Raw genomic sequence first — 22,315 nt, forward strand, 5'->3', positions numbered from 1 at the left:
ATTAGGAAACTCATTTTGCTAGAAGCTCAGTTGCATATAAAAGAAAACCCTAGTCAAGCAAAAAGGCAGAGATCAAAGGAAGCCCAGTCCTGCTTTTATAGAAAAGAGTGTCTAAGAGGAGGATAGAGCACATGGCTTTCTCTTGTCCTTGGAGCAGATGATGGCGCTATTTATGGTATTGTCCTTTGGAAGAACACAGACTATTTCTTTCAAGCTAGAATTAGCATGTCTGCAAAAGGATTTAGCCAAGGTTAGAGATCTACTGTTGGGGGAGGAGCAGTGTAGCCCATGTGGACTCCAGCAAAGGGAGCAGTTTGCACCCAATTTAAATTTGATCTGGATATTACAGGCCAAACTTTTGAAAACTTAACCCTCTGACAGGACCGGTGGGCTGGAGGCCGAGGTTCTGAAGCCGTGCTGTTTAGACAAGCCAAAAAGCAGCACAGTTGAAAAGAAGACTGACTTGTAATGTTGTTGGGCCAAAGCAATGGACCATGCCAAGGAACCTGGGGATGGCCAACAGCTCCTCAGGGACACGACTGTGAGGCTGTGTATCAGAAGAATGGGATGCTTGGAGCCAACGAGGAGGCACGAAAGAGTAGAAGGCAGAGAAGTCATGCAGCCAGGGAAAGTAGGATGTCCCCACAATGAGAACCCAGATAACAGAGGCAGGAAGCCCAGGACAAAGGCAGGCAGGTATATTTTTATTGTGAGAAACCATAAAGCAGAACACTCGCTGCTCAGTCCCTTTGCCCCACATTGAGGGATTTAGCATTATTCCAATTCTGAAAAAGTAAAAATCCAAAGTTAACATTGGTTATTCCCGTGTAGTAGGGTTATGGGTAATTTTTATTTTGTTTTTTGTAACTTTCTTTTTCAAGCTTCCTGCCATGGGTTTGGATTTTTTTTTCATAATCAATTATTTTAATTGGAAAGAAAGCAGAATCTCTTTTGTAATGAAAGACCCAAATGAAGTGAATTTTAGAGAACAAGCGATAGAAATGCCTGGCTTTTCTTTTTATAAAGATAGAAAACAGGGAAGCAAAGAACATTCTGCTTCAGGAAGAGAGTTAGCACAGCCCAAGGGAATTACCACAAGTAAGAGGAAGGAAATTTCAGGGCTAGTTGGACCCTCCTAAAAGCGCGTGTCAGGAGAAATACTTGAAGGTGGCATTGGCTACACTTTCTATCATCTTCTATATCACTTCTCCACTCATGGGAGCCAAGTCATACCATCAAGATACAGAAGCTAAATTTGACTGTATAGTCTGTATCTTCCTAAATCCCCTCCTTTGGTACATCCCTTCCCTGTATTCACTTCTACCCAAGGCCACTTGTTCTTCTCAAGGATATCTTTTACCAGGCTTCTTATTGAAGGCAAGGAGACCTTTATACAATGTCTTTCCTAGACCCCATCATTGATTGAATCTTCGGGACCCAGCAACAGCCTTCCAGGAACAATCCTGGCCACAGTCTCAGCTGCATGGTGGCCACTGGAATAGGGGCCATTGGAATGCCCCTGCCCTCTGTTGTTGCCCTAGCTTAGGCCTTCCTCCCCACCTTCAGATCCCTCTGCAAATTTCACTCCAACTGTTCTCTGCTCCTCAGCTCTAGGGCTAGAAGCAAGTTGAGGTCTGTAGCTGTGGCCCAGGGGATGGATCTAAAAGATGGAAGGCTCAAGGGCTACTCTCTACTCCCCCTTACACACTCCACCACCTGCCTGCCCCTCACTCTGTGGCTAGAAGGCCTATCTGGCTATTGCAGTTCCCCACATACCACCCTTTCCTTCCTGTCCCTGCCCTGGCTCCATCCTGCTCTTCACATCATGTCCCTATCCCAGACCCAACCCAAAAGATTCTGAGTCTCAGTTTTCCTCAGAAATTTAAGTGAGTTTCTTTTTCTTCTGTGTTTCATATGTACAAAGAACCTTCATTGGTATCTACGGCCTAAATGGAATCTAACAGGAAAAAAGGGGAAAAGGAAAACCTTTATTTCTGTTGGCCCCCAAAAGTAGCACTTTGAGAAAATCCCCAAAATTTAATATCTTTTTTGGAAAGTAGTAAGAAGAGTAAAGTTATGAAGCTCTGGTTGTTCTGCCCCATTCTGAACCAAGGACGCAGGAACATGGGCAGAAACAACCAGTGTTGGTTTCTTTCTAGGCTCACAGGGGCTTGGGGCCACTGAAGGAAATCAACGTGTTAACACACTCAAGGAAGAGACCTCAGTAAATGGTCCTTGTTTCCCTCACCTTCTCCGCATCCCTCACCCAGGACCCCAGATTCCTGCATGTTTCTCATGCTCTCCTTAGCACCTCTTCCACGACATAGGAAAGCCACCATTCTGTTATTTACACAAACATTAATTAGTCTGCCATGTTCCAGGCATTATACCAGGCCCTGGGGACATACAGAAGAACAGGACACAGTCTCCCCCCTCAAGACCCCACTGTCTGGTCAAGAACACAGATAAGGGAAGTAATAAGAACACTACTCTGTGGTAAGTGTCACAGAAGAAGGCATCAGGCAGCTTGTGCTTCCCGTGACCCTGTACCACTGGGGGCAACAAGCCCACATCCCACACACTACGGGGTAAAATCACGAGATGAGCAATCACCCAGAAGAAGCTTGTATTCTGTTCCCCACCTGTGCTCTTTCTATCCTGTTTTTGGACTCTGTTTCTCTTTCTCACTCTCACTCATAATTTGGCTCTAGCCTTCTTTCTTTCTTCTTCTTCTTCTTTTTTTTTTTTTTTGGTGTTTGTTTTGGCCCCTAACTCCCCCTCAAACAAGGACTTCAGCCCTGGCTCGACCTTTGGTCTCATTACTTCAGGTCACCTCCATTTGATGACTCCACCTGAGCAGTGACTTGAGAATCCATCCATTGCTTTCTGTCGGCCCTGGCCCCCAGGAGGGTGGATTCAAACAGAGTGGAGCTAAGGGAGTCCTCAGTTCCACTTCTACTGAGACAGGCAAACTCCTGGCCTTCAGAGTGGAAACTCAGAATGTTATTTCCTGAAAATGCAATGTTGGGCCCAGCTGTCAAGTTTTATAATTATTAGTATACACCAACAACATCAGGAAAACATTGCTCCTCTCAAGTCTTCCCTATTTAAGCAAATGGCAATTCATCCCTCTAGTTGCTGAGACTCCTTGTTCAGAGTCTACCTCTCACATGCCATATCCGGTTCATCAGCAAAACCTGCAGCTGTCTTCAAATATGTCCAGAATCCAATCACTACTAGCCACCTGCACGGATACCACACTAATCCAAGCCACAACCATCACCTCTCATCTGAGTTATTGCAATAATCTATCTGCTCTCCCTGCTTCCACTCTTGCCCCCTTGCTCTCTACTCTTCAGAAAGGAACTTTTCAAAGGTCAGGTAACAATGGTGGAATAATGACCTCTTAAAATTCTCTCTTCCAAAAAAGCAACCAGAAAACTGGCAAAAATGTGTCAGAATCAACATTTTCAGAACTCCCGAAATTAACCAGAGACTTGTAGCAATTTGGGGTGCATTTATTGAAGATAAACAATTGAATCTAGGTAAGAACAGAAGTTTTGTGGCATATAACTTTCCCTACTCCCATTCTCCTCTCTCCAGCTCTGCGGTAGCCTCGGAAACCGACAGCCCACAATTATGATGAAAACCAGCAGCCTGGAAGCCACAGGAGGGAAGAACAGCGTTGGAACTCCTTCCAGATCTCACTCTCAGAGAATTGTCATTGTGTGACCCATCTAGTGGTTCCCTGGAAGACTCCACTTGGTTTGCCCTGACTGAGAAAATCCCTTTCCCCAGGGACACTTGTGTAACACTTAGAGCCAAGTGTTCAACTTCAAGGCTGCCTGAAGCAGTGAATAACTGCTGTGGAAAACAATAGGCTTATTAAAAAGCCTAAAAGAAAAAAAAGAAGCTTAAAAGGAGAACCTGGGGAATGAGATGTTCATAGGGCTTTTGAAAAGCTCTGATATATTGCTAGGAATCTAGAAAGCCATGAGCATACACAGGGCTGTGCATGTGTCCCAGAAAGATCTGAGAAGGCGCTGAGTTCTCACCTGAGGCTCTTGGAAAGCAAGAAGTAAAAGTTAAGGCAGAGTTGTCAACTGCCTAGATGAGTGTTGAAGACATACCCCAACACACATACTTACACACACACACACAAACACATACACACACACCCCTCCCCCCGGCAAAAACTGAAAGACTTATTAGTTACTAATATTTACATAAATCTCTGTCCAGGCATTAGCTGAGAACTAACCTAAGCAAGCAGAGACTTCAGTAGCTACATATGACAAAGAATATAGACTTAACATAATTAGTTCAGAAAAATCACTAAATAAACCATAAATAGCAACAACAACACATCCCAGCGAAGGGGAAATTCTGAATTTCATAGCTTCCCCAATATATATTAATCAAAATTAACAATTTTCAACAAAAATTTATGAGACATGCAAAGAAAGATCGTATGGCCCATAAACAAGGGGGAAAAAGGAATAAGTAAAAGCCAATCCAAGGGCTGGCCCGGTGGCATAGTGGTTAAGTTTGCACACTCTGCTTCAGCGGTCTGGGGTTCATGGGTTCAGATCCCTGGTGTGGACCTATACACTGCTCATCAAGCCATGCTGTGGTGGCGTCCCATATACAAAATAGAGGAAAACTGGCACAGATGTTAGCTCAGGGACAATCTTCCTCACCAAAAAAAAAATAAATCCAATCCTGAGGGAGGCCAGATGTTAGACTTACTAGGCAAAGTCTTTAAATCAGCTATTTTAGGGCTGGCCCCGTGGCTTAGCGGTTAAGTGCGTGCGCTCCGCTGCTGGCGGCCCGGGTTCGGATCCCGGGCGCGCACCGACACACCGCTTCTCCGGCCATGCTGAGGCCGCGTCCCACATACAGCAACTAGAAGGATGTGCAGCTATGACATACAACTATCTACTGGGGCTTTGGGGGGAAAAACATAAATAAATAAAATCTTTAAAAAAATAAAAAATAAAATAAATCAGCTATTTTAAATATGTCTAAATCATGTCAAACTAAATATAAGTATGAGAATGATGTCTTGCCAAATAAATATCAATAGAGATAGAAATTATAAAAAGAAGCAAAAAAAAAAAGACCTTTGAGTTCAAAAAATACAATAACTGAAATGAAAAATTCACTAGAAGGGCTCAACAGCAGATCTGAACTAGCAATATGAATCAGCAAACTTGAAGACAGGTTGATTGAGATTATCCAGTCTGAGGAAGAGAAATAAAAAGAATGAAAAAACATCAACAGAGCCTAAGAGGTCTGTGAGACACCATCAAGTGTACCAACAAAAACAATGGGAGTCCAGAAGGAAAGAAGAGAGAGAAAGAGGCAGAAAAAATATTTGAAGAAATGGCTGAAAACATCCCAAATTTAATGAAAAACATTACATGTCCAAAGCTCCACCAACTCCAAGTAGCATAACCTCAAAGAGATCCACACTTAGACATATCATAATCAAACACTTGAAAGCCAAAAACAAAGAGAGAATCTTGAAAGCAGCAAAAGAAAGTGACTCATCATGTCAAGGGATCCTTAGGAAGATTAACAGCTAACTTCCATTAGAAAACGTGGAGGCCAGAATACAGCGGGATGACATATTGCAAGTGCTGAAAGAAAAAGACTATCAACCAAGAATCCTATATCCAGCAAAACTACCCTTCAAAAATGAAGAAGGGATTAAGATATTCCCAGATAAACAGAGAATTTGTCACCAACAAACCTGCCTGGCAAAAAATATTAAAGAGTCTTTCAAACTGAAATGAAAAAACACTAGATGGCAACTCCAAAGTATATCAAGAAACTGAAAAAGGTAACTAAACAGGTAAATATTAAATATAAATATATTTTTGTTTGTAACTATTTTTTCTCCTATATTATTTAAAAGGCAACTGTATAAAGCAATAATTATAAATCTGTGTTGATGGTCATACAAGGTATAAGGATGACACAATAACAACATGAAGGTGGGGGCAGGGACACAAAGCTATATAGGAGCAAAGTATACCATTCAAATAAAGTTGGTATTAATATGAACCAGAATGTTATAAACTAAGATGTTAATTGTAATCTTCTGGGCAACTACTAAGAAAATGACTCAAAAGATATATAGGAAAAGAAATGACAAGGAAATTAAAATGGTACACTAGAAAAAATATATTTAGGACAAAAGATGGCAGTAATGGAGGAAGAGGGAAACAAAAAAGATATAAAACATATAGAAAACAAATAGAAAAATGGCAGATGCAAGTATTATTTTACCAGTAACTATATTAAGTGTAAACGGACTAAACACTCCAACTAAAAGGCAGATATTGGCAGAATCGCCCAACTATATGCTGTCTACAAGGAACAGGCTTTAGATTCAAAGACCATAAATTGCCTGAAAGGAAAAAGATGAAAAAAGATACGTCATCAAAGCAGTAACAAAATGAGAGATGGAATGGCTATACTAATATCAGACAAAATAGACCTTAAGATAAAAATTGTTGATAGAGACAAAGAAGGACATCTTATAATGATAAAAGACTCAATCTATCAAGAAGATATAACATTTACAAACATATATACACATAACAATAAAGCCCCAAAATACATGAAGCAAAAATTGACAGATTTGAAGGAGAAATAGGCAATTCAAAAATAATAGTTGGAGACTTCAATACCCCCACTTTTAATAATGGATGAACCAAATAACAGAAAATCAATAAGGAAACAAATACTTTAACAGCACTATAAACCAGCTAGACTATCAGACATTTAAAGAGGACTATATCCAGCAACAGCAGAATAACTTTTTCTCTCAAATACACATGGATCATGCTCCAGGATAGATCATATGTTAGGCCATAAAACAAGTCTCAATAAATTTAAAAGAACTAAAGTCATACAAAGTATGTTCTCCAACCACAATTAGAAATCAATAACTGAAAGAAATATCAGAAATTTACAAATATGTTGAAATTAAACAACACACTTTTAAACAACTAGTGGATCAAAGAGGAAATCACAAGGGAATTTAGAAAACACATTGGGATGAATGAAAACAAAAACACAACGTATCAAAACTTATGGGATGCAATGAAAACAGTGCTCAGAGGGAAATTTATAGTTGCAAATGCTTATATTAAAAAAAAGAAGAAAAGACCTCAAATCAATAACCTAATCATCCACCTTAAAAAACTAGAAAAAGTAAAGCAAACTAAAGCCAAAGCCTGCAGAATTGAGGAAATAATAAATATTAGAGCAGAAATAAATGAAACAGAGAACAGATTAGCAATAGAGAAAATTAATGAAATGAAAATTGGTTCTTTGAAAAGATAAACAAAACTGACAAATCTTTAGCTAGACTGACAAGAAAAACAAACTCAAATTACTAAAATCAAGAATTCGAGATACTATTTCTGACCTTATAAACATAAAAAGAATTATAAAAGAATACTATGAACAATGGTATGTCAACTGATTAGAAAACATAGATGAAATGGATAAATTTCTAGAAAGACACAAACTGCCAAAACTGAATCAAGAAGAAATAGACTATTTGAATAAGCCTATAACAAATAAAGAGATTGAATTAGTAATTAAAACTTCCCATCAAGAAAAGCCCAGGCTCGGATGGCTTCATTTGTGAATTCTACCAAACACTTAAAGAAGAATTAACACCAATCCTTAAGAAACTCTTGCAAAACATATATGAGAAAGGAACACTTCTCAACTCATTACCCTCATACCAAACAGATAAAGAAATCACAAGAAAACTACAGATCAATATCACTTTTGAATATAGATGCAAAAATCCTCAATAAAATATAAGTAAACTAACTCTAGCAACATATAAAAAGGATTATACATACGACTAGGATACACAACTACGCACTGGGGCTTTGGTGGGGGAGGATCATACAGTATGACCAAGTGGGATTATCCCAGGAATGCAATGTTGACTCAATATATGAAAATCAATGTAATATACCATATTAATAAAATAAAGGACAAAAAAAAACACTATCATTTCAATAGACATGGACAAAGTATTTGATAAAATCCAACATCTTTTCATGATAGAAACACTAGGAAAATAAAGAAATTTCTTTGACATTTTCAAGAGCATCTAAGAAAAACCCACAGTTAACATCACAGGTAATGGGCAAAAACTGAAAACTTTCCCCCAAAGATCAGGAACAAGAATGTCTTCTCTTGCCACTTCTAGTCAACATTGTACCAGAGGGTACAACATTGTACCTGGGCAATTAAGCAAGGTAATAAAATAATAGGCATATAAATTGGAAAGAAAGAATTAAAACTATCTCGGGCCGGCCCCATGGCTTAGTGGTTAAGCTCGCACGCTCCGCTGCTGGCGGCCTGGGTTCGGATCCCGGGCGTGCACCGACGCACCGCTTCTCCAGCCATGCTGAGGTCGCATCCCACATACAGCAACTAGAAGGATGTGCAACTATGACATACAACTATCTACTGGGGCTTTGGGGGAAAAATAAATAAAATTATTAAAAAAAAAAAGAATTAAAACTATCACTATTCTCACACAACATGATCTTGTAAATACTACACAATACACAAACTATTAGAGCTAATAAATGAGTTCAACAAGGTTGCAGGATACAAGATCAATATTCAAAAATCAATTGTATTTCTATATACCAGCAATGAACAATCTGAAAATGAAATAGGACACTTCTATTTATAATAGCATCACAAACAATAAAATACTTAGCAATGAATTTAACACAATGAGTGCAAGACTTGTACACTGTACACAAAATATCATTGAAAGAAATTAAAGAAGACCTAAATAAATGGAAAGATATCCCATGTTCATGGATTAGAAGATTTAGTACTGTTAAGACGGTAACATTTCTCAAATTGATTTCCAGACTCAAGGCAATTTTTATTAAAATCTCAGCTGCCTAATTTGCAGAAATTGGCAAGCTCGTCCTAAAATTTCATATGAAAATGCACGGGACCTAGAATAGCCAAAACAACCTTGAAAAATAAGAACTAAGTTGGAGGACTCACACTTCTGGATTTCAAAACTTAATATATAGCTACAGTAATCAAAGCAGTGTGGTACTGACATAAGGACAGATAGATAAATCCATGGAATATAATTGAGACTCCAGAGATAAACCCATACATTTATGGACAATTGATTTTCAACAAGGGGACCAACACAATTCAAAGTGGAAAGAATAGTCTTTTCAACAAAAGGACAACTGGATATCCACATACAAAATACTGAAGTTGGACCCATTCCTCACACCATACAAAAAAAAAATAACTCAAAATGGATAGAAGATCTAGATGTAAGAGCCAAAACTACAAAACTCTTAGAAGAAAACACAGGCGTATATCTCAGTGACCTTAAATTAGGCAATGGTTTTTAAATATGACACTAAAAGCACTATCAACAAAATAAAAAATGGATAAATTGGAACTCATCAAATTTAAACACTTTTGTACTTCAAATGACACCATCAAGAAAGTGAAAAAGACAACCCACAGAATGGGAGAAAATATTTTCAAATCGCACATCTAATAAGAGTCTAGTATGTGAAATATATAAAGAAGTTTTACAACTCCAATAAAAACACAAATAATCCAATTTCAAAATGAGTAACAGATATGAATATTTTTCCAAAGAAGATATACAAATGTCCAATAAGCCCATGAAAAGATGCTCAACATCATCAGTCTCTAGGGAAATGAAAATCAAAAACCCAATGAAATACCATTACACACCCACTAGGATGGCTATAAAAAACAAGGGGAGGGGGAGCCACCGCAGTGGCGTAATAGTTAAGTGCACACACTCCACTTCAGCAGCCAGGATTCGCAGGTTTGGATCCCAGGTGTGCACCAATGCACCGCTTGTCAAGCCATCCTGTGGCCATGTCCCATATAAAACAGAGGAAGATGGGCATGGATGTTAGCCCAGGGCCAATCTTCCTCAGCAAAAAGAGGAGGATTGGCATCGGATATTAGCTCAGGGCTAATCTTCCTCACCAAAAAAAAAAAAAAAAGATGGTGAGGATACGGAGAAATTGGAATCCTCATGCATCGCTGAGGTACAGCTGCTCTGAACAAAAGTTTGACAGTTCCTCAAAAAGTTAAACCCAGGGTTACTACATAACCCAGCAATTCCACTCCTAGGTTTATACCCAAGAGAATTGAAAACATATGTTCACACACAAAAAGTTGCACATGAATGTTGATAACAGCATTAGTCATAATAGCCCAAAAGTGGGAAATACCCAAATGTTCATCAGCTGATGAAGGGATAAACAAAATGTGGTATATCCATATAATGGAGTATCACTTAGCCATGAAAAAGAATGAGCTACTGATACATGCCACAATGTGAATGAATCCTGAAAACATTATGCCAGGTGCAAGAAAAACCAGACACAAAATGCCACATATTTTATGATTCCATTTTTATGAAATGTCCAAAACTGACAAATTCACAGAGACAGAAAGTAGATTAGTCCCTTCCAGGGACTTGGGGGATGGGAGAATGGAGAGTGACTGTTAATGGGTCCAGAGCTGCTTTGGGGATGATGAAAACGTTCTGGAATGATACAGCTCTAAATAGACCAAACCACTGATTTGTATACTTTCAATGGGTGAATTTAATGATATGTGAATTATATCTCAATATTGTAAAAAGTAAGTCAGGGGCCAGCCCGGTGGGGTAGCGGTTAAGTTCGCACATTCTGCTTCAGTGGCCTAGGGTTCACAGGTTCTGATCCCAGGCGCAGACTGACACACCACTCATCAAGCCATGCTGTGGCGGCGTCCCATATAAAGCAGAGGAAGATGGGCTCAGTTGTTAGCCTAGGGCCAATCTTCCTCAGCAAAAAGAGGAGGATTGGCATCGGACGTTAGCTCAGGGCTAATCTTCCTCACACACACGAAAAAGTAAGTCAGATCACACCATCCTTCTTTTCAAAACACTCCAACAGCTTCACATCTCAGAGATAAAGTCAAAGGAATACAAGACTCTACAGAGCCAGGCTTCCCATTGCTTCTCTGATCTCACCTCCTATCACTCTCCTGCCTGTCAGTCCCCTCCAGCCACACTACCTTGGTTTTGTTCTTCAAACCTGTCCTCATGCTCCCACCTCAGGGCCTTTGTACTTGCTGTCCCCTGAGCCCTCCACACACCTGCACAGTTAACTTCTGTGCCTCTTGAAGTCCATGCTTGAATGTCCGCTTTTCACTGAGGCCTTCCCTATCCACATGCTGCAGCACTTCTTGTCCCCCTACTCGGTTTTTCTCCTTTGCATTTATCACTATCTAATATACAACACACTTTCCTTATTTATGTATTGTCTGTCTTCTCCCACTAGAATTTCAGCTCCATGATAGCTGGAATTCTGGCTGCTTGTTCACTGTTACATGTTTTGCACTCTACTGGGCACACAGTAGGTCCTTATTAAATCTCTGTTGGTGACTACAGAATGAATGAACGCTGACAGGGGTAAATGGAGTCCGAGCACCAGTCCTGAGGATAAAAGCATTCCAGGTTCAAATAACTGACAGATAAGTGAGTTTTGGAACAAACTTTGTTGAAGACTGGATACTGCCTGCTATCAAACAGTGACTGATTCAAGCCGAAGGTCTGTCAGATATTTTCTGACACCTGCTACTTAATCATCGTAACCACACATGAAAGGGCCGGCCCCAGGCCCTTTCTTTCAGCAGCTGAGTGTGTGAGCCTTGCTCAGCTTCTAATCTTTGATCCTCATCGGTTACAGTTGCATTTCTTACCAGGTTTCACTCAGCGACACGGACTGCGGGTAACTCTCTCTCGGGACATTTGTGTTGAGTCTAACTCTGGGCCAGCTCTGCAGAAGAAAAGACTTCCTGGGCGTGCGTGTCCACGGGAGGCGATGGGAGGAGCCGCCCTCCAGCAGGAACTCCACCTCGGCTGACCTCGCAGCCTCCTGAGCTCCAGAAGGCATCTTTGCTGTGCTTCAATGGGCCTTCTACCTGAGCCCTGCAGGAGTACCCATGATGGCAAACATCTAAGAGCAGGATCGATGCACAGACTTTGATATTTTTAACTTTTGATTCATTCACCTTAGGGATTCAGCCTGTCTTTGTGAACCTAAAACATGAGAGAGAAGTTTCCTGGGCTTCTAAAAAAGTCATAATGCTTTCTGGAACTGAGCCTTAGCCCAGAAGAAATCCCTCTGTACTTCTGCCATCTCGATTCTGTATTTTGCAGATGAAATAGCTATTGCTTTGTGTCTGTGTAGAGCATGGCAAAAAGATAGGAAACTCAGAAAAAGTTCAAAGGACCAACTCTGTTACCTTCAAAATCTCCTTCTCCTCTGGTATCCTTAAATGTCTGTCCTGTTTATTCACAAAACATTTTCTCAGCAGCTGATCCTATCCATGCCAACGATTTTAAGTAGTACCTATAATCCAAATTTTATAATCCAGAATCCAGCCCCAATTTGACAGCTGGTTTTGGTCCACCTAAATATCCCATAGGATCTTCAGGTTCATTCTATTCAAGGCTAACTCATTATCTTCCCACCAAAGCAAAATCAAAACATTTTTAATAATAAATTAAAAAACCTAGTTTTCCTTCTGTGGCCAAGTCTGATTAATGGTATTACCTTCTCCCACTCAGCAAAACCGGGAAATTCAAAGCCCCAGCTCTAACTCTAGGCCAAATCTGTCAGTCGCTAAGTCACTGCTTTGATGCTATTCCAACGAATTTCGTAATTTTTCCTGACTGCGTCTATTTTGAAGAAGGATTACCTCCTGCCCGCCATCAAAAGCTGACACTGGGGGCTTTCTCTGCTCACTATTTGGGAGCTCACTGTCCTCTGCTCCCACTTTTCACCATTAATCACTCAGGTGACCATGAAAATGAAACCAGTTGTTCTACTCAACCCCTGCTGGCTGCCCTGGTGCTGGGCCTGGGTTCTGCCGTGTTCCGAGGAAGATCTGGCTCCAAATATCTGCCCTATCACTTTCTGCCTACTCGAGTTTGGATGTGGTATTTGAGTAATTCGTGTCAGTTTGTCTCTAAAATGGACATAAATGGATATCTACCTCAGAGTGGTTGTGAGGATTAAATAAACTAAAGTACGTCAAGCACCTGAAACATAACCATTAGTGTGTCCTAAATTAATTCTTTATCTCTCTGTTTCAAATGACTGCTCCCATCCCTCTCCTGAAGAAGGGGCCCAAATCTATTTTGTCATCACCACGCTGACAAACCAGAAGTGTCCCAGAGCTCTGTACCATCCTCCGTCACATAGACTCCCTGGGGAGGTCACTGTCACTTCTGTTCAGTGTGTCCCAAAGCATGTTCTGCAGAACAGCTGCACTGCAAGTCACTCTTAGAAAACAGGTGCCACAGGAAACGAGTGTGAGAAATGCTGCATGTTGTAGCTTCACCTTATTCATTCATATTGTATCCACAATACACACTAGCTTTCAAAAGCTTCTGAAAAAAGCCCTGTGGTAAAAAAAACAAAAAAAATACATTTAATCTAATGTTTTACACACTTATTTGACTCTGAGCCCCTTTCTTGTGTAAAACAACTTTTATTTTCCCAAGGGACAGATTGTGGTCCGCTCACTTGGCCTTAATCAGCTCAGTCCCTTCACCCTGTTTTAGCAATTATTCATGATTCAGAAGTTTGAACTGGAGGAAGTACATTCTAGACTAATATAGAAGAAGCTGCCCTTATTATATGCCATGCCTGCAATAACACCGAAGTTCGACCTATAAATAAGTTATTATAACGAGGCACCCTAAATGCACAGGGTATTAGATTATCCCACTCTACAGAGCTGAGCCTCACCCAGACAACTAAGGAGACTGTGCAAATATTAGGTCCTACGTTTACGCCAGGGAGGACTATACTACGGAGATCCTCATTAGTGCAGAAGCCCGTCCCTCTCCATTTCACCACCATGCTGCCTCCTGAAAGCACGCAGATGAGGCTCATGGTTCCCAGCGTCCAAATCCAGCCCTCAGGTCCAGCCAGGGCTGCGGCTGTCTGCATCAATCCTGAGGTCTCATCTGATTGTTCAATAAAGGATGAGGCCCGGGGCTGAGAAACCTGTCATCTAGTGCGCGGGCATTATTCTCAACGAGCACATGATTGCTTTCCCAGCGTGGCTTCTTTGTTCTTCTGAACCCTAAGAGTAAACCAGGGATTGGAGCTAAGGGCTTCTTATATCCAGAGCCCTAGGCTCTGCGACTGCCGCATTCCTCGTCGGGAGACACCTCTCTGCATCCAAGCTCCGCTTTCTAGACGAGTTTATGTTAAGGAGACAGCAGCCAGAATTAAAGACCGTGGGCCGCTGCTCTGCGGAAGGAACAAGCGCGAAGGACGAGGCTGCCCCCAAGTGGGAAATGCTCAAAGAGCAGCGAGCTTCCAGCTTACACCTTAGTTCAAGGAACTGAATGGGGGCTGCGTTTCCAGCTCCAAGCCCGCCCCCACCCTTGAGAGCCGCTGGGGAGGTACTGGGGTGCCGGGTGCGGATTCTTTCATCATTATGGGGTGGTAGAGGAGGGCGGGGGGGGGGGTGAGAAAAAAGAATAGGCGAACCCAGTGTCTCCCAGCCTCCCAGCCCTGTAAAGTAACTGGTTAAATCCGGATTCCGGGTCCTCGCAGGGGAGATTTTGAGGCCAGGAGGCGGAACCTGAGGTCTGGGTTTCTCACCAATGTAATTCTGGTTTCTAACCAAGTGATTCTGATCATCTGGCAGATTTGGAGATCTGGGCTGGGAAGCAACTTTCTGTTTTCCTTTGCCGGCCCCGCGCAGGGGCCGAGCTCTCGAGGGTCAAGCAATGCAGAAGGCGGCGTCCTCCCCCTGCCTTCCCGCGGGCCCCAGCCGCCGCCCCCTAGCCTCCCGGCAGCCACTGCCCGACCCCTCCCCGCTCCGCGGGCCCGCCCCACCCCCGCGGTTTCCATGGCGACCCTGGCCGCGCGCCGCTCCCGCCCGGAGCTGTCGGGTTCCACCTCGCTGCCCCAGCTCCCGCCGCCGACCGGGAAGGTGGGGATTCTGGTCCAGGACAGTCAGGCTAAGAAGTAACTTTTATTATTATTTTGCTTATTGAGTATTTCTTCTGCCTATTTCTTATTTAAAATAAGCTTTAAGAGTTTTTTTGGTTTTGTTTGCGCGGGGGCGGGGAAAAAAGGAATATGAGCGATATGTCTTTCTAGTACTTTTATGTAACATTTCACCTTCAGATTCAAATGCTTGGGACTGACCGACCGCGTGGCTGAAAGAATCCATAATTTCTAGCAGTTGACCTTTGGATCCCCTTCCTTTACTGTCCAGTCCTGCCTTTCTTTCCAGAAGCTGCTGCCTCAGCTGAACCAGGTGGAGGAGGTCAGGTGCTCAGGAGGCCCAGGTGGGAATGCAAACACTGCGCTCTCAGAGGCATCGGGCTGAGCTTGGCACTCAGAGTCGTCTATTCTAATCTGTGAGCCCCAGCTCATTCTAATCAATCTCCTTTAGGAGAGGGCCACGTCTTCTGGACGGGCTGGTTTTTCTGGTTGTCAACCCTTAGGCCTGGGCATTCCCTCAAAAGGTGCCATAGGTCGCATGGCCCACATGTTTCAGTTGCTCAGGTCCACCCCAGGGGGCCTGTCAGCTTTTATTTGTGGTCGTCCAGGATGACCGCTGGATGACCTCAGGGTGCTGCCTTGGGGCGGTGTGGCTGTTCAAGATGGCCCAAGGCTAGATGGAAATCTAGATGTCTCAGGAAGCCTGTTGAAGTGCATGGGGGGAGAAAGGGGGAGCACTAACGAGGGGTGTTGCTTTTACTGTTCAAAGTAACCCAGTGGGGAGCTATTATTATATATCTCATTGTACAGAAGAGGGGAGGAAGGCACAGAGAATTTCAGAAATTGGCCGGAGGTGGGGTCCGGAATTAAACCCGCACAGCGTCTGGCTTCCAAGCTCACACTCAGTACTCTGAATTGAGCTTCATTTTCTTTTGCCCTGATGGAGCTTTTATTCAAGCCCTACCCCCTCATTAATTTAAGCAAATTCATCCACTCATTTAACAGTGAGCTGTTTCACTTCTGCCCCCCACCCCCTTGTTCCACCAGGGCAGACATAACCACATCCAGTTCAAGTTCTGTGTCTGGCACAGTAGGCTCTCAGGAAAGTGTGATAAGTGAAAAAAGAACAAAGAGAATGAGTGCTTCAGAGTTTTGCACTTAGCATATAAATTTGGAGAGAAGGAAACATGACAGGTTTATAATTACTTTTTCTGGGCCAGGCACCTAAGATATTTCCTCCCCATTTATTCCTGTAGCATGAGATAGGGGAGGAGCTAAGTCCCACTTTTTCCCCTCTTTTTGTGAATGAGGAAACTGCACGTTAAGACACACTGATCACTTGTGGGAAGCCGGGATTTAAACCCAGGATTGTTTGCCTGACTCCAAAGTCCACACTTTTCCCACATACCACACTGCCTGCCGGAGCTGTAGTAGTGGTCAAGGGGAAGGAGAAATTTTTTTTTTTTTTCTAAGTGAAAAACGAAAAGTGAAAATGTGATTGTAGGTGTGTAATTCTTGAGCCAGTCAACGAGCACATGCGCAAGAGGGGAGAGAAAGCATGTGAATGATAGCAAAGTGCTGAGGCGGGGAGAGAGCTCCTCGTCTAGAGAAGACTGTGCTTTCACTTGGGTCCAAGATTCCTGGCTTAGGGAATCTGGAAGCTTCTATATTAAAATAGGGCCTGGGGAAACTAGAAGCATTTAATCTATCAGCTCCTTCTATCATAGGCTTGCCTGAGATGGAATTGCAGGTTGTTTTGTTTTGTTATTTTAAACTCAGAAGGTATTGTGTAAGCACCAGAAACAGAACAATGGAGTCTGTTGGTCTGTGGGAGAAGGTTTGCTGCGGAATATGTAGTGTTTTTTAAAGTTTGTGCTATGTTCCCTGGTTTGTATTACTAGGAGAAGAATCCCTTTTGCATTCTGATCATTTACCAGAGCTCATGTGGTTTGGCTTTAGGTGAGACAGTCCCTGTTTCCAGTCTGTAACTGATACACTCGCCTGGTTTTCCCAGCCCTTATATTAATGAAGTTAACACTTGTTTTCTTTCCTCCCCTTGGTTGCCATTTGCTTTTCTTCCCCCCTGCTGTCCCTCTTGGTGTCACTAGTTTTTGTGCTAACCATCCCCCTTATCTTTGCCTCTACTTCTGCTCCGCCTCCTGGAGTCTTTAGGGATCACAGTCAGTTAAGCAATGCAGGTGGCTGCCCTGGAGAAGACCAGCATCTTGTTATGCCTGTAGGTGGCATGTGCAGACTGCAGGCTGAGGAGCGGCTGGAGGTGAGGCTTAATTCTTGGAAGATTTCAGTGGATTGCAAGAAGCAGTACTGAAACAATGAAGCACTAAGGGCTAAAAAGAAATTGAATGAGCAATGAGATACAGACTTAGTAAGCAAAGATCTGTTTATCTGCGTATACTGACACTACCATTTCTGCGCCATGCTCGTAGGTAATTGCAAACCATAATTTTAAAACTCTTTTTTTTTCTCTTTAACTTCAGATGTTTTCTTTTCCATGGGCGGGCCAGTCAGTTTGTGTTTGAATTAATCACCTGTCAATTTGGGATCTTAAAACACAACGTGAGCTGTGTGTTTGTTATGTCAATGCAGAGCCAACTAAATAATGAAAAGTGAGAAGTAGTATATCCTAGCGTTAAGAGCAAGAACTCTGGAATGAGTAGGCTTGGGCTGGAATTCGGCTCTCCCACGTATGAGCTGTGTGACCTTGGGCAGTTACTTAGGCTTTCTGTGCATCTATTTTCAAAGCCTTAAGTGCTATGTGTTAGCAACTATTATTATTATTGCACAATTGTCCATAGATTCCGCCAGACCATGATTGATTGGTTGTGTATATATATAGTATTATAATTTGTTGTTGTTTAGTAACACCTAGAAATGCATTTATTTATAAGATTGATTTCTTATTGGGCATAGAGTCAAGTGCAGCTTAAGGACGCCAAATGGGGGTCTGAGAAGGGGAAGGGTAGAAGTTAAGTCTAGGTCAATGGAACGACTTTTTAAATGTGAAGTCCTGGTTTCAACCTGAAAAATTTTCTCCAAAAACATCATTGTCTTTTAGTATAATGATTAGGAAAATACTCAATGTCAAAATACTTCTCTGAGTTCAAAAGTTGCTTTTATGTGAGTATCTATTTTATGAATTGCAATGTTATTTGTTCATTATTCAGGCAATTCTTACATAAGCTCATATAAAGATTCTTCAACTGCTTGTTGAAGCTTTGGTCTTAAACAACATTAGAACAGGTGGACTCAACGAATATATACAGAACATTCCATCCCAAAGCAATAGAATATACATTCTTCTCAAGTGCACATGGAACATTTTCCAGGATAGGTCACAAGTTAGGCCACAAAACAAGTCTTAATAAATTTAAGAAGATTGAAATCATATCAGACATTTTTTCTGACCACGGTGGTGTGAAACTAGACATTAATAATAACATGAAGAAAACTGGAAAATTCACAAATATGTGGAGATTAAACAACATGCTACTGAACAAGCAATCGGTCAAAGAAATCAGAAATCAAAAAATACCTTGAGGCAATTAAAATAGAAATATATATCATTTATATATATAAATATAATAGAAAAATTTGTGAGATGCAGCAAAAGCAGTTCTGAGAGGGAAGTTCCTAGCAATAAATGCCTATCTTAAGAAACAAGAAAAGTCTCAAATAAACAACCTAACTTTACACTTCAAGGAAGTAGAAAAGGAAGAACAAAGCCCAAAGTTAGTAGAAGAAAGGAAATAAAGAATACAGCAGAAATAAAAGAAATAGAGACTAAAAAGACAATAGAGAAGATACATGAAGCTAAGAGCTTGTTCTTTGAAAAGATAAACAAAATTGAGAAGCCTTTAGCTAGACTCACCAAGAAAAAAAAGAGGGCTCAAATAAATAAAATCAGAAATGAAAGAGAAAATGTTACAGTGGATACCACAGAAATACAAAAGATCATAAGAGACTACTATGAACAATTATATGGCAACAAATTGGACAACCTAGAAGAAACAGATAAATTCCTAGAAGCATACAACCTACCAAGACCAAATCATGATGAAATAGAAAATCTGAACAGAAAGATTGCTAGTAAGGAGATTGAATCAGTAATCAAAAACCTCCCAACAAACGAAAGTCCAGGGCCAAATGGCTTCACTGGTGAAATCTATGAAATTTTCAAAGAATTAATACCACTCCTGAAACTCTTACAAAAAAGTAGAAAAGGAGAGAGCTCTTCCAAACTCATTTTACGAGGTTAGTATTACCCTAATAGCAAAACCAGACAAGGACACCACAAGAAAATAAAATTACAGGTCAATATCTCTGATGAAAAGAGAGCAAAAATCCTCAACAAAATAATTGCAAACCAAATTCAACAAAACGTCAAGAAGATCATACACTATGATCAAGTGGGATTTATTCCAGGGATGCAAGAATGGTTCAACATCTGAAAATCAGTCAGTGTGATACACCGCATTAGCAAAATGAAGGATAAAAATCATATGTTCATCTCAATAGATACAGAAAAAACATTTGACAAAATTCAGCATTCATTTATGATAAAAAGTCTCAACAAAGTTGGTATAAAGGGAATGTACCTTAACATAATAAAGGCCATGTAAGACAAGCCCACAGCTAATACACTCAACAGTGAAAAACTGAAAGCCTTTCCTCTAAGATCAGGAACAAGACAAGGATGCCCAGTCTTACCACTTCTGTTATAGGAAGTCCTAGATAGAGCAAATAGGCAAGAAAACGAAATAAAAGGCATCCAAATTGGAAAGGAAGAAGTAAAACTGTCTCTATTTGCAGATGACATGATATTATATATAGAAAAACCTAAAGACTCCATCAGAAAACTGTTAGAACTAAGTGAATTCGATGAAGTTTGCAGCATACAAGGTCAATACCCAAAAATCTGTTGCATTTCTGTACACTAATAACAAACTATTGGAAGGAGAAATTAAGAAAACAATCCCATTTACAAGTGCATCAAAAAGGATAAAATACCTAGGAATAAATATAACCAAGGAGATGAAAGATGTATATATTGAAAACTATAAGACATTAATGAAAGAAATTGAAGAAGACACAAATAAATAGAGATATTCTATGCTTATGGATGAGAAGGATCAATATTGTTAAAATGTCCATACTACCCAAAGCAATCTACAGATTCAATGCAATCCCTATCAAAATTCCAGTGACATTTTTCAAAGAAATAGAACAAATAATCCTAAAATTTGTACAGAATACAAAAACACCTGAATATCCAAAGCAATCTTGAGAAGAACAAAGCTGGAGGCATCACACTCCCTGATTTCAAACTGTATTACAAAGCTGTAGTAGTTAAAATAGTATGGTATTGGCATAAAAACAGACACATAAATCAATGGAACAGAATAGAGAGCCCAGAAATAAACCCACGCATATACGGTCAATTAATTTATGACAAAGGAACCAAGAATATATAATGGGGAAAAGGCAGTGTCTTCAATAAATGATGTTGGGAAAACTGGACAGCGCGTGTAAAAGAATGAAACTCAACCACCATCTCACACCATACATAAAAATTAACTCAAAATGGGTTGAAGACTCAATAAGACTTAAATCCATAAAACTCCTAGAAAAAAACATAGGCAGTAAGCTCCTTGATATAGGTCTAGGCAATGATTTTTTTGAATCTGACACCAAAAGCAAAAGCAACAAAAGCAAAAATAAATAAGTGGAACTATATCATACTAAAAAGCTTCTGCACAGCAAAGGAAATCATCACCAAAATGAAAAGGCAACCTGCAGAGTGAGAGAAAATATTTGCCAATCATATATCTGGTAAGGGGGTAATATCCAAAATACATAAAGAACTCATACAACTCAATAGCAAGAAAACAAACAATGCGATTAAAAACTAGACACAAGATCTAAGTAGACATTTTTCCAAAGAAGACATACAGATGGCCAACAGGTACATGAACAAATGCTCAACATCATTAATCATCAGGGAAGTGCAAATCAAAACCACAATGAGATATCACCTCACACCTGTCAGAATGGCTATTTTCAAAAAGACAGGAAATAACAAGTGTTGGCGAGGATGTGGAGAAAAGGGAACCCTTGTGCACTGTTGGTGGGAATGTAAATTGGTGCAGCCACTATGGCAAACAGTATGGAGGTTCCTCAAAAAATTAAAAGTAGAACTACCATATGATCCAGCAATTCCACTTCTAGGCGTTTATGCAAAGAAAATGAAAACACTAACTTGAAAAGATATATGTACCCCCATGTTCATTGCAGCATTATTTTCAAAAGCCAAGATATGGAAACAACCTAAGTGTCCATCAATGGATGACTTGATAAAGAAATCGTTTATACACACACACACACACATACAATGGAATATTTTTCAGCCATAAAAAAAAATGAAATCTTGCCATTGTGACACCATAAATGGACCTTGAGGGCATTATGCTAAGTGAACTAAGTCAGATGGATAAAGAAATACCTCATGATTTCTCTTATATCTGGAATCTAAAAAAAAAAAAAAACAGCTCATAGACACAGAGAACAGATTGGTAGTTGCCAGAGGCAGGGGGTGAGGGGAGGGAGAAATGAGTGAAGTGGGTCAAAAGGTAAAAGGAAAAAAAAAAGAATTATAGCTTGTCATATTAAAAATTAAATAAAAGAGATAGAAAGAAATAAATAAGGGCCCAAGTTCCCTGTATTGACTGGCATGGAGCCAAACTAGAATCACCAGCACGTTCAAGGAAACAGCTATAAATCGGGTGTCTGTCTGCTCATCTGTCCCCGTGGAGTCAAGAGACTCCAGGCACCTAAGCTCCATGGGTTGTTCCTCTCGTGCGTACCAGTTAGGAGATCCTCAGTAAAAGTCGGCTGAATTAAGAACCTTGGTTGGGGCCAGCCCAGTGGCTTAGCGGTTAGGTGCGCGCGCTCCGCTGCTGGCGGCCGGGGGTTCAGATCCCAGGCGCGCACCGTCGCACCTTCTCCGGCCATGCTGAGGCCGCGTCCCACATACAGCAACTGGAAGAATGTGCAGCTATGGCATACAACTATCTACTGGGACTTTGGGGGGAAAAAAATAAATAAAATAAAAATCTTTAAAAAAAAAAAAAAGAACCTTGGTTCTAGATCAGAGCATAGAGTGGATACCGAATGTTTTGAGTAACCTTTTGAAATTGGAC

At 40.9% G+C, this 22,315-nt stretch overlaps 1 protein-coding gene across 1 annotated transcript in view; it reads left to right on the top strand.

The window, feature by feature from the left end:
- Positions 1–15,117: 15,117 nt before the first annotated feature.
- LOC147914354 (uncharacterized) overlaps positions 15,118–22,315 on the top strand; it is a 119,090-nt gene continuing 111,892 nt past the window's right edge. Inside the window, 1 exon segment of the mRNA XM_087444430.1 lies at positions 15,118–17,376. Coding sequence (XP_087300556.1) covers positions 17,329–17,376 — 48 coding nt within the window. The 5' untranslated portion in view covers positions 15,118–17,328.

This window comes from Ceratotherium simum, chromosome 20 (genome assembly GCF_057802395.1).
Source record: "Ceratotherium simum simum isolate JZ-2026a chromosome 20, ASM5780239v1, whole genome shotgun sequence".
Taxonomy (NCBI): Eukaryota; Metazoa; Chordata; class Mammalia; order Perissodactyla; family Rhinocerotidae; genus Ceratotherium; species Ceratotherium simum.